The sequence below is a fragment of the Hemiscyllium ocellatum genome, chromosome 5 (genome assembly GCF_020745735.1).
Source record: "Hemiscyllium ocellatum isolate sHemOce1 chromosome 5, sHemOce1.pat.X.cur, whole genome shotgun sequence".
Lineage (NCBI taxonomy): Eukaryota > Metazoa > Chordata > Chondrichthyes > Orectolobiformes > Hemiscylliidae > Hemiscyllium > Hemiscyllium ocellatum.
This window is the reverse complement of record NC_083405.1, coordinates 30,360,832-30,374,333: the sequence shown is the minus strand read 5'-3', so window position 1 is coordinate 30,374,333 and position 13,502 is coordinate 30,360,832. Positions and strand designations below refer to the sequence as shown.

Genomic DNA, 13,502 nt, shown 5'->3' with positions numbered 1-13,502 from the left:
TCACATTGCCATACATTTTGTGTGTTGTGAATGACAAAAGAATCTAACAACTGCTCCTTGATATTTAAAAAAGTTATCACTAAATCCCCCACTATAACTTCCTTGAGGTAACTGAGAAAAAAGTTGTAGCCTTACAGTCGACACATCTGCTACACCCTCTAGAAATAAACAGGATATGCAGGAAAGCGCTTGACCATGGCGCGGCAGGGGGGGAGAAAAGAGAGAGAGAGAGAGAGAGAGAGAGAGAGAGAGAGAGAGAGAGAGAGAGAGAGAGAGAGAGAGAGAGAGAGAGAAAAAGGTGTGCATTTGCTCAGAAGAATTAAGGATATCTGTTCATCATGTCGAATGGATCAGTGTAAATAAGGTGATAAAATTTGTTCACTTGTGGGATGTTTGGCAGTACTTCCTTTTGACCCAGAGGGCTGGAAGCTACACATATTTTACTGCTGGATGTTGGATAGCTGAATTTCTGGTTTATATTGTAGACTTAAAAAAAATCTCATGCTCAGTAGGAAAATAATTTGTAATTTATTAAGCTGAGTGGAATATGCACATAATAGGACAATCCTGATACATTTTCATGTAAAACACACTGAGCAGATTTGAATTTATGAAGCTCAGCTCCCTAAATCTTGACTGCTGTTCTGGAATGCAAATGTCTCATTGCCCTTACAAGCTAGGAAAACACAAAAGGCTGAAACTGTGATAGTAAGAAAGTTGGAAGAGGTGTGTGAGCGAGAGCGAGAGTGACAGAAGCAGCTGGAAAGGTCAACTCTTGTGATCTGATTAGAGAGAGTGTACAGTTGCTTGTCATGGATTGAAATGTTTATGTGTTGCTTCCTGGAGCTGGAGATCCAGAATTGTTAGGAGTTAGATTCCTAAAGTGTAAATTAAAGGTAATTTTTTAAAAGCCATTTTGTAGGACAATGATACAGCTCCTTTACCTGAGCGAGGTTATCTCATGACCTTCTCCATATAATTTAGTCTGGTCTCTCCTTATGACGTACTGTTAAAAAAGGGAGCTTATCCAGCTAAAGGCATATGGCCAAGCTTGATCAGGATTTCCCACTTTGATGTGCATGTAGTTTTATTAGTCAAGCGTACTTAAACCTGTCAATTAGTTTCTCTTCCTCTACAAACTTTTTCCATTTTATTGATGTTTATCTGACTAAGGGCCTGTGGTGTTTTTTGTAATCTCAGTACCAATTTCTGTGTAAAGACAGTTTGTTCTCAGCAATAAGGAGAGTAGCCCGAGAGAGCTCTTAGGGGTACTCTGCTAATGGTTTTAAAACCTTAGCTCAAGTCTGGCGTGCAGGTTTCTATGCTATATTGTAACATCGATGCCATTGGTAATAATTTGAACTAAACTGTCTATAAAAGAGTTTTATATTCCAGACTACCAGAGATTATGATCTCTGGACCAAGAGCGATTGACCAGAGCTGTATCCATTACCATGACCAGAAACTCAAAACGAGGCCCATCATTTTAATACATTGGCTACAAGAGCACATCAGAGGCTAGGAATACTGCAGAGAACAACACCTCTTAGCTCCCCAAAGCCTATCCACTAAATAGAAGGCAAAAAAAAGTCAGCTGTGTGATGGAATACTCCCCATTTGCCTAGATAAGTGCAGCTCCAACAACACTATATAAAGTCTGACACTATCCATGACAAAGTAGCCCACTTGATTGGCATCACATTCATAAGCATCCACTCCCTCCACCATCACTCAGGTGTGGACTATTTAGAAGATACATTGCAGAATATCAAAAGATCCTTTAACTCACCTCCATATTTCCATCTAGAAGGACAAGAGCAACAGAAACATAAGACTACATGTGCAAGATCCCCTGCAAGCCGATCCCCATTGTTAGATAAGGCTTAAGATAACAGGAACTGACAAGAGACTTAATGGACTGTTAAGTGAATGGAATTACACTGAGACAGTCAGGTCTGCCAAGAGAATTAAAACTGCAGGAAAGTTAGCTGTCTCTACCAAGACATACATTTGGACAAAATATTCAGGATTGCTCATGTGTACGGATAAATCCAAATACAGGATAAGTCACATGCACACATAATTCCAATTAAAGGCACATACGTGTACAAAAAGAAATAAGTTGGGGGTGTGGTGAAGATGTCAAGCAGAGTTTTAGTCTCACCAGCTGTAAAAGCTTTCCTGGGTAATAACGTTTGGGTAGTGACAAACAATGGGTAACAGGGTAGTGAAAAAAAAACAAATGATGGAGTTATCTTGAATAGTTTAACAAATAATACACTTTTTAAAAAAGTACTTAATACATGAATTGTGGTTTTATAGAGGTCTAAATGTCTCCACTGTATCTTCATCTATGTATTTATTGTTGTCTCAGAGATAGACAACACCATCCTGATTTGGAAATATATGGCTGTTCATTTACTGTCACTGGGTAAAAATTCTGGAATTCCCTCTCTAAAAGCATTGGGGGTCAATCTTCTGCACATGGACTGCAGTAGTTCAAGATGCCATCTTCTCCAGCGCAATAAATACTAGCCAGCCAGGAATGCCCACATCCCACAACTGAATAAATAAAATAAAGTGGAAGGGCTATTCTCCCTAGGTTACACCAGTAAAGTGAACAGGTAAGATCTTTAGGATCAACATCTCAAGTACGAAGATTACCTCCAAAAATATCCTTTTGACATAAGTGCAAACAAGTATTAAACCACCACTAATTGAATTGTTTTGAATTAAAAAGAAAATAAATACTTTAAATAATAAAAGTTATAGATCACCAGTTACAGGCAATGCTCATTTAATGTAACGTTCTGTGTTATAACTTGACATATCCCAAAATAACCCTGAAATGTTAGAGCATAGAAGTTTATAACTACATGTGAATGGAAACATTTTGGACTTACAGAAGGTAGTGGTGGAGCCCCTGGTGGAGGGGGAGCAAGTGGAGGTGGTGGCGGAGGCGGCACTGGCATAATTACCTGAAAAAACAATGGAGGTTTATATTTTCAAGTATGAAAGTTATTGTTTTATTATTATCAAGTATTTGCCTTAAATTGGAGTGGTTTTCTCTTTTATTAATACCCCAAAATGACTGCCCCCAGCAGAGCATCCTGCACCTCGCCTTTCACCAACATAGCTCGGAGACCAACTGCTATCAGATGTGTGGCACTAACCACAAAGTGGGACTCTGTGATTTCCTTGTCTTTTATCCCCAGCGGTGCAGTTGATAGTGAGAACTTAATTCAAGGGATCACAAACATGAATCTTTGCCTAATCATTTTGCAATACAACAGATCATGCTGTACCACATGCTAAATAATCTTACTTTTCTCATTTATTCTTTTAAACTAAGGTCCCCTTTATTCTGTCTGAGGCAGGGTTGTACTTTGTACTTTTAAAAAAATTTTAACAATATATTGTCCTGTTATCTCTACTGATCATTTTTAAACATGGTCTCAGTAAGATGATCAAATTTGTAGCCAATATATAGCAAAATGAATTAACAATATAACATTGAGATCAGTCTCAATGCAATGATACCTTAATATTATCTGTGTACATGAATCCTGTTTCTTCTCATATACTATTATGTACATACCAATGTGACCATGAAAACAAAGTACTGACGAATGACGCTCCCTGCTGGAAACTGGAGTATAGACTTGTAATTACTCTTATTGTTCCTAAAATGATACAATAATGTACAAAGCATTAACACATTAGTCTGAAGTTGTTATTTTACTGGAAGCATTGAACTATTCAAACTAAATGGACTAATGGTGTGACTAAATGCAATGATAAAATCAGAAATGGAAAGAAGGGAGAAACAAGAAAATCACAAAAAACCCAACAGAAAAGTGGCATTGAGTGTATAGGTGAAGGGTGACAAGTTTGGTCCTGGTGGAGTTTATCCTAGGATCTAAAAGTGGCAGCTAGAGAATTGTTGAGGCATTGGTTTTACTTTCCCCAGAGGTCCATTAATTTGAGGACAGTCCCATTAAATCAAATGGTAACCACAGTAACTCCTTTATTCAGAAAGAGGAGACAAAAGCAAGAAACCACAGGCCAATTAGATTAACTTTTATCATGAGGAAAATGTTCAAAGTTACTAGTAAAGTTCTAGCAGGACACTTGGCTAGGTTCAATTTAATCTACTGGAGTTCCTTAAGGTAACGTATGCTGTGGATGTAATATACTTAGATTTCCAGAAAGCATTTGATAAGTGCCACAAAGGATATTGCAGAAAATAAAATCCCATAGTATCAGATACAGCATTTGGTGCAAATAAAAGACTGGCTGAAAGTAAACAGAGAGTAGAAAAGACAATGAGCAATGTAACATAGGGGCAGGTGTCCGGGCATCAACTGTTTCCAATTCATAGAATAAAATTAAAATCGAGGCTAGAAGGTTGGTCACCAAATTTGCTGTCAGCACAAAGACAGGGAGGAAAGGGAGGTTGTGAAGTACACATAACAGGATTAAAAAAAAAGTGTTAATAGCCTAAAGACAGAGTGGGCAGAGATGTGGCTAAAAGAATATAATGTGGCAAAGTGTGAAAATGTCCAATTTAGCAGAGAAACATAGAAAGGAAGGATAATATCTAAATGAGGGGAGATTGCAGGGATTTGACGGTCTTCATACATGAATTACAAAAAGAGGTTAGTATAGCGGTACAAGTAATTAGGAAAACTAATGGAATGCTGCTATTTATTGCAGGGGGAAGCTGAACAAAAAGTATGGAGTTTATATTTCAGTTACATGTGGCATCGCGGAGCCTATATATGTAGAATATTGTGCACAGTGCTGCTCACCTTGTTTAAAGAGAAGGCTATAAATACATTTTTTAAAAATCACAACACCAGGTTATAGTCCAACAGGTTTATTTAGAAGCACTAGCTTTCAGAGCGCTGCTCCTTCATCAGGTGGTTATCCTCCAAATCATGTAAAAACACTGGATGCATTTCGTACATGGTTTACCAGACTAATACCTCAAAGTGGGCAGGTTGTCTATTGGAAAGGCTAGACTTCCAGCTGAAGTTTAGGAAAGTAAAAGGCAAATTGATTCAAATGTATGAAATCTTGAGGGGTCTTGATATGGGAGACCTGGAAAGGATGCTTCCTCTTACAAGAGAATCTAACAGTAGGGGTCCCTTTTTAAAAAAAAAAGTCAAGCCTCTCCCATTTATTACAGGAGGTAAGAAAATTCCACCCCCCACCAAATGAGGGCTGAGATTTTTTTTGGAACTCAGCATGAAAAGATGGTGGAAGCAGAATTCTTGAAGATTTTAAGACAAAATGATATAGGTTTCTTGTAACGCAATGGGATTAAAAGGTTGTTGGAATAGGTGAGAATGTGCATTGTAACCTCTAATCAGATCAGCCATGATCTTCTAGCCTGGTGCAACAGGCATGACCTACTCCTGCTACTGATTTGTGTGTTAAAATAAAATTGAACGTTCACACAGTAAAGTTTATTTGCAGCCTATGGTGCTTTCTAATATGGGAGAAAAACAAAACATACCTGACATGCTTCCAACTTGCACTAGATACTTTTTAATAGTTATACATAGCTAACATCAGGGAAAAAAGAACTTCTCATTATAAGTGTATAACTCCTCCAAAGATGAGAATGTAAACTATCCTGGTTTCTCCTTTTCCCTGCCTCACCTTTCAGTCAAAAATTAACATGTGCCCCAAATTTGCTAACAGGAAGATAGAGGTGGGTCATATAAATGTCAAATTTAATTTAAAAAATTTCTAACATCCAACGTAACTTGCTTTTAAATACTTGCTGGCTAACAAATTGGCTATTTGAGACTGTTGTTGCTCATTCATCACATAAAACATCGATACACTGGAGTCCCAAACCCTCCCAGAATGCCTCCTCCAGCAGCCCAGGCAGTGAACAAACTAAATTTCCCACTCAGAACATGACTCCCTTCCCCCATTCCATTATTTGTGAATTCATTAGTTGTTGCTGGGGGAGTATCTGACGAGATAAAGTCACTTGACCAGCACCACAGACAGCTGCAACTGTGTGGAATGCAACCAAGAGGGTGGCTGGAGTGTCAGCAATTGTGAGGACTCAGCATTCAGATTTAACAAAGTTGGTTCCTGAATTTCTTATCCAACCTCAGTTCAGGGTGCCTCAAATCTTTGGAGCTTGTCACACAAAGTTTCTCAAAACCACGGAGCAGAAATACTTCACCGTGGCAAGCCTATCTTTATTATGCAACAGCATTCAGAAGTCACGTGATCAAATGTCACATGGTCAGAGGAGCTGCTGTGTCATAATACCTGCTGGTCAATTCTCCAGGAATGCTTCCAACCAGCATTTGTTGGTTACCTTGAAGTGGCCAGCATTCCATTCCATTTTAAATCTTGATCTATAAAGATATTTACCACACTGAAACAGCAATAAATGTGGGTGTGAGAATCTACCAAAAAAAAATCAAGTTGCAAATATATTTTGAAGAAGCAAAAAAGTCAACATGCCTGACAAACTGGTATTGTGAAATGCAGCTGTTGGTTGGATTCTAGTTTTACACATACACTAGTTGGGGTTCACACAGCGCAGCAACAACTGCTTTCTCAGTAATTTTTTGTTTTATCACCAATAATTCTGCCTCTAGGCAATTTATGTGATCTGTTACGCTATTGTTAAATTACTCCTATGTTTTCTCATTATATGAATAAAATAGTTAAAAGAGAGAGAGTTTTTTCTTTGCTTGCTAATGGTAACATGGTTGCCATGCCCAAGGTCTTTACGCTAAATTGCTGCCACCTACATTCTGATCAAGTATGTTTGAGTAGGTTGACCATTTTAATATAAATAAAAGCAATAGAAATAGTTTTCTTGCAGTTTGCACAGTCCTAATAGATGTAGTTTTTGCTCAACATTACAGGATTTACAGACATACCAAAAACAAACAGAATCAAAATGTTGCAGCTGCGAATAGGTCAGGCTTTAAAATTACCAGAAAAAAAAGGAATAAGTCTTTGTTATAAATTATTTTAAAAATTCACAAATCTGAGTCCAATAAATACCTTACATTAAAAAGAGTAATGCTCTGACTACATGCTATGGTTGCAAATCCTTATTCAGAATCCAGCGCTTGTATTGGGACAGAGAGGAAAGAAAGATATGAAAGAGGGAAGGCATAATTTAAATCTAGAGCAACGCTGATACTGAACTTTGGAATTTTTTATGCAGTTTCAGTTTCCAGGGCTAAGCAGAATGCCAATCACTACTCAAAATTCAAAGAGGAAAAAAGTGTTACCAACTACAACATCCTTGAGATGAGAAATTGGTTTGCAGTTTGAAGAGGTGATGTGCTGAGAAGCAAAAAAAATGGACTAAATGTAGATGTGGTATAATGGTGATTCATGCAAGATGTGCTGATCACATGACTCAGACATTGTTAAGACAGAGACACCAGCCTAGAACGAGCATGCCATGCAAGAGGTCAAAAGGCTACTCTAAACAGCGACATTTGACACCCGAAGTGCAGATGTAAGAAAAAAGGTGTTATGGTACATCAGGAATTTAACAGCATTGTTTAGAGATATGCAAGCAAGCAACCTCAAGGAATGTATGAAAATACACTTATAGCCTCCTGTCTGGTATCTGAACATTTAGGTAGCAATACTGGCACCATGCATGGTGGCATCCAAAGAAGGAAGCTCTGGAACCAGTATCAGAATTTAAAACCACAATCCAAAAGGACATAGCTGAAAAACAACTCTAAAATTATGGGAAATAATTGTAATATTTTTAAATGTTAAGTAATTGCGATTTGAAAACTTCCTTCCTTTCATTTACAACTGGCCTTTGACAGGGGAATTCCAGATGGATCGAGTCAACAGCCTTGATCAGACCAGTGAAGGCCATGGGAGAGTAGTTATGTTGTTCCTAGTATGTGTGTTGGAGTTGCTGGGCAGTGATGATAATCTCTATAATTCTTGCTTGGTCAGAAGCCATATTAATCTTTCAGAAAGATTTCCTCAGAGACTAGGAGAAGGACTTGGGTGATGATCTTTCCAGCAATGGAGAGTAGCAAGATTCTTTGGTAACTCCCATGTCCTATTTTGTCTCTTATCTGGAGGGCTTCTTCAGAAGAAACCACTTGGAAGCTCCTATATTAGGTGTTCACAAAGAATTGTGCCCCATTATCAGTAAGGGGAAGTACACAAAAGGAACTGGAGAAAGAAATCCTAAAGATAAAGACCAATGACCTAAAAGGGGAGGTGATAGATGGATGCACCAGGTTTAGAACTCAACCTTAGGTTAAAAGATTAAGACAATGAGGTAAAACAATTAGAAAAGTTTGAGAAGATTTGTAGCTTGGGTTGTGGATGAAGTCGTGGATTTGTTTGCCAAGCTGGTGTGTTTTTCTTCAAATGTTTCATCGCTAGGTGACAGCATCTTTGATAAGGCGCTGGTGGTCTATCCTGCCTTGTAGTTAATGTTTGTTGTTTGGTACTTCCAGCTCTGTATCAGAGTAGTTTGTACACAGGGTCTAGTACAATGTGTCTATTGATAGAGTTCTGGTTGGCGTGCCAGGCTTCAACGAATGCTCTGGCATGTCTCAGTTTTGCTTGTGCTAGGATTGTCACATTGTCCCAGCTGAAATGTGTATCCAAATTCAAAGCAACTACACAGCGCAGGAAACATCAGCAAAATGGACCTGCAAAAGATGAAACCGGACAGATTCAACATACCCCAGATTCTACGGGCTACCCAAGGTGAACAAAGCAGGAGCAGCCCCCAGAGCCATTATATTACACCCAGGGACACCTAGGTACAAGTTAGCAAAGGAGCTGCAAACAAGACTGAGACACCTAATAGAATACTCCAACTATTGCATTCACTCCTTCCAAGAGTTCCTCAAGATTATTTCAGCCTCTTCTTTTGTGGGGCTTCTAATGATTTCATTTGACATAACATCACTCTTCACATCTATAGGCATCGACCTAGCCAAGAATACCATTGCCACATTATTGGACAAAGCAGCTACTAGATCAGCAACATCAACATGAACAGCATAATAAAACTATACCTATGCCTCACAACTCACTTTACATTCAAAAGACAACACAAACATCAAAAGGCACACCAATATCCGATCAAAAAGGGTCCCCAACATCAGGACTTATAGCAGAAGCTGTAATGCAATGCTTAGAACGGGCAGCTCTCCCCACCATCCAACACAAACTCTGGATCCAATATGTAGATGACACCTTAGTGTCCACAACTGTAAGAAACCCACCATTACATCCCATCAATAATATTCTCATCAGAATAAAAGTTCACTAAAAGAGGTAAACAGCAGACTCCCCTTCCCCAAAATTAGCAGAACTCCAGGCCAGTGTGTACAGGAAGAACACCCATACCTGACCAGATACTAAACTGTAAAAGCAACCATCCCAGCACCCACAAATGAAGCTACATTAGGACATTGATATGTCTGTCCCTGGGGAGGTCTCAAACTGCTAACCTTTTGGTTAACAGCCACACACGCTGACCAACTGCACCACAGACACTGCTGACTGAATGTGCCACACAGAGACCTCAATCATTCCTGATGAAGGGCTTTTGCCCGAAATGTCGATGCTCCTGCTGCCTGACCTGCTGTGCAGTTCCAGCACCACACTCTCGACACTGATTTCCAGCATCTGCAGTCCTCACTTTCTCCCATTAAACAAACAGACAAGGAAACACTGCAACAACCCAGAACTCCAGAAGGCAGAACAGAAACACCTATTGAAAGGATTTAAACAAAACAGGTACCCAGAGAGCACTATCCACCAGTACTTATGGGATACACCCAAAGAAGAAAACACTACACAACCAGACTCAATAGCAACCATGCCATGCAAAGACATATCAACCAGAGATAACTACTCAGATTACTGGGAATCATGGTGGCCCACAAACCACTAAACACCTTTCACCAGCTCCTCAAAAAAAAGGTTAAAAACACAACACCCATGTCCAACAGGACAAAAATGTTATCTACAAGATACCCTGCAAATACTGAAAAACACTACCTGGAAGAAACAGGAAGAAAACTGACCACAGGAGTGCACCATCAGTTCGCCACTGTCGAACATGACCAGCACTCATTTCCAACAGCACAGACAACGAAGGACACAAATACAACTGGGACAATGTAACCATCCTAGCACAGTAAAACAGACATGCCAGAGAATTCCTTGAAGCCTGGCAGCCCAATCGGATCTCAATCAATCGACACATTGTATTGGACTCTACATACAAAGACAAAGACCAGGTGGGACAGACCAACACTTTATCAAAGATGCACTGATGATGTCACCTAGTGAGGCGATGAAAGGTTTGCAGAAAAACACCAGCTCTGTGAACGAATGCACCACTTCAATTCGAGAAAAGCCATAATAAAGAACTGGGGAGGTGACAACTCTAGATACAGAGCAATAACTCAACCTTAAAGCTAGGTGACAAAATCTGGTTAACGGATAGCATTTCAGAAGCCTTGGTAATTGGTTAAAAAAAAACAACCAAGGCGAGACAAAGTTTAATCATCCCAGAAGAGGAGATAGCTATACTTGAACTGCTTCAGACAGGAGACAGTAGTGCAACTATTCCAGATATGGTCTGATAACATCACCCTAATGTTATGCTCGAGTGAACCAGATCAGGGGGTCCAGTCAAAGTTCCAATTCATTTTAACATTGGAGGGAGGGTGGGATGGGATAATATTATTACTGTTAAGTAATAGTGGTAACAGTGGTATTAATAATGACTTAGAGTCATAGAGAAGTACAGCAGGGAAACAGACCCTTCGGTCCAACCCAACCAGATATCCCAACCCAATCTAGTCCCACCTGCCAGCACCCGGCCCATATCCCTCCAAACCCTTCCTGTTCATATACCGATCCAGATGCCTTTTAAATGTTGCAATTGTACCAGCCTCCACCACATCCTCTGGCAGCTCATTCCATACACGTACCGCCCTCTCCCTGAAAAAAAAGTTTCCCTTTAGGTCTCTTTTATATCTTTCCCCTCTCACCCTAAACCTATGCCCTCTAGTTCTGGACTCCCCCATCGCAGGGAAGAGACTTTGTCTATTTATCCTATCCATGCCTCTCATGATTTTATAAATCTCTGTAAGGTCACCCCTCAGCCTCCGACGCTCCAGGGAAAACAGCCCCTGCCTATTCAACCTCCCCCTATAGCTCAAATCCTCCAACCCTGGCAACATCCTTGCAAGTCTTTTCTGTAGCCTTTCAAGTTTCACAATATCCTTCCGATAGAAAGGAGACCAAAATTGCATGCAATATTCCAACAGTGGCCTAACCAATGTCCTGTACAGCTGCAAAATGATCTCCCAACTCCTGTACTCAATACTGACTTGAATGATGAGCAAGCAAAAGTGAACTATTGAAACCAAGAGAGAAATCCAAGGACACAGGCAAGACAGAGGATTTCAGATCCGTTTAAATCCTGACCATATAACTGATTAGATAGAAGATATCAGTCAAAAATAAGCAAAAAGAAGGGAAGTCATGGGCACCACATGGGAGTGCTGTATTTGATATCCTACTACGTACAGGTATAAGCAGAAGAACTTTTACAGCACATAAGTTGAAGAGTCTTACTTAGAGGTAAAGGTTAAGCAGCCTCAGGGCAGTATATTTACACCCTCAGCCTGAGGTATGCCAACTTGGAAACTTACTGTTCAGCTCGCAGTACTAACCTGAAAGCCGAAGAGAAAAAAAAATAGTCGGGGTAAACAAGATTATTCTTAAAAAAAATCTATGCTGATAGCATTCAGATAAGTGAGTCATTTATAAATATATAAATAAAGACAGTAAAGAGATAACATTTTCTCTAGACAAAAGAAAAGTTGGTGAAAGTGCAAGTATATCCAAATACACCAAATGTTCCAAAGAAAGCAGCAAGTAGACATTGTATACTAATCAATCAAAAGATAAGGACTGGAAAATATTCAACTTAGGGGAAATATAATTTAACTAATGTTTATATAAAATTAACAATTAGTATTCAGATTTAGCTTGTATCCCATTTCACACACATTATTAGCAACAGAATTACACAGTCCATTCTGATGGAATCAAAATAAAAATTATTTACTTCAAAAGCGGCAGAAGGTGAAGGACGACGACATTTCAGAAATTTATTGCGGGAGCAAAAAAAAACACAATCTCAAGAAGCTAAAGAAAAAAGTTTGGATCTTAATGCATATGTCAATTAACTTTTATTGCTGGTAACAAGTCAAGTCAATGAATTCTATTATACTGGGGTGGATTTTCTAAAAAGAGTGCAATCATAATCAGATTGACATTCCATCCTTAGATTTGTTGACAATAAAAGAGCACATCACTGCTAGGAGATTCTGAACACAGGTTCTGCAGAAGTGCAGAATATGCCTTATCTGAAGTATGGAACATTCAGGGGAAGGCAAACTATGCTGCTTTGTTCAACAGCAATAGATTTTCATATAGTTTTAGAACTTTACAGCATGGAAACAGACCCTTCAGTCCAACTTTTCCATCTTCCCCTCTCACCTTAAAACCTATGACATCTAGTTTTGGACTTAGCTGTTCACACTATCCACGCCCCTCAAATTTTATACAGTTCTATAAAAGGTCACCCCTCAGCCTCATACGCTCAAGAGAAAATAGACCCCGCCTATTCCGTCTCTCCCAATAATTCAAGCCCTTCAAATCTGGCGACATCCTTGTAAATCTTGTGAACCATTTCAAGTTTCACAACATCCTTCTTATAGTAGGGAGGCCAGAATTGCATGCAGTATTCCAATAGCGGCCTAACCAATGTTCTGTACATCCACAACATGACCTCCCAACTCCTATACTCAAGCACTGACCAACAAAAGGCAAACATACCAAACGCTTTCTTAACTATCCTATCTACCTGCAACTCCACTTTCAAATGAACTATGAACCTGCACTCCAAGGTCTCTGTCCTGCAACACTCCCCACAACCTTCCCATCAAGTTTATAAGTACAGCCCTGATTTGCCTTTCCAATAGGCAGCACCTCATTTATCCAATTTAAACTCCATCTGCTACTCCTCAGCCCATTGAACCCTCTGATCAAGATCTCATTGTACTCCTAGGTAACCTCCTTTCGCTGTCCACTATACCTCCAATTTGTGTTATCTGCAAATTTACTAAACACATCCGAATGACGAAAAGCAGTGGACCCAGCACTGATCCTTGTAGCACACCACTGGTCACAGGCCTCCAGTCTGAAAAGCAACCCTCCACCATCACCCTCTGTCTACCTTAGACAACATTTTGAATCCAAATGGCTAGTTCTCCATGTGAACTAACCTTGCTAACCAGTTTACCATGAGAAACCTTGTTGACTGCCTTACTAAAGTGTATATAGAATACATCCCCTGCTCTGCTTTCAATTCTTTGTTATTTCTTCCAAAAAAAAACTCAAATTCGAGAGACACAATTTCCCACAACAAA

At 39.5% G+C, this 13,502-nt stretch overlaps 1 protein-coding gene across 6 annotated transcripts in view; it reads right to left on the bottom strand.

The window, feature by feature from the left end:
- The window catches only part of wipf3 (WAS/WASL interacting protein family member 3), a 92,494-nt gene that overhangs the window by 55,449 nt on the left and 23,543 nt on the right, over nt 1-13,502 (bottom strand). For 4 of the 6 annotated variants that reach the window (XM_060825370.1, XM_060825369.1, XM_060825368.1 and 1 more), the window contains exon 2: nt 2,904-2,978. In XM_060825370.1, the coding sequence (XP_060681353.1) occupies nt 2,904-2,972 (69 nt within the window). In that variant the 5' untranslated portion in view covers nt 2,973-2,978. Of the gene's footprint in view, nt 1-2,903; nt 2,979-3,540; nt 3,577-3,598; nt 3,680-13,502 lie in introns of those variants that run through there. The other 2 variants (XM_060825367.1, XM_060825366.1) reach the window with 2 other exon arrangements.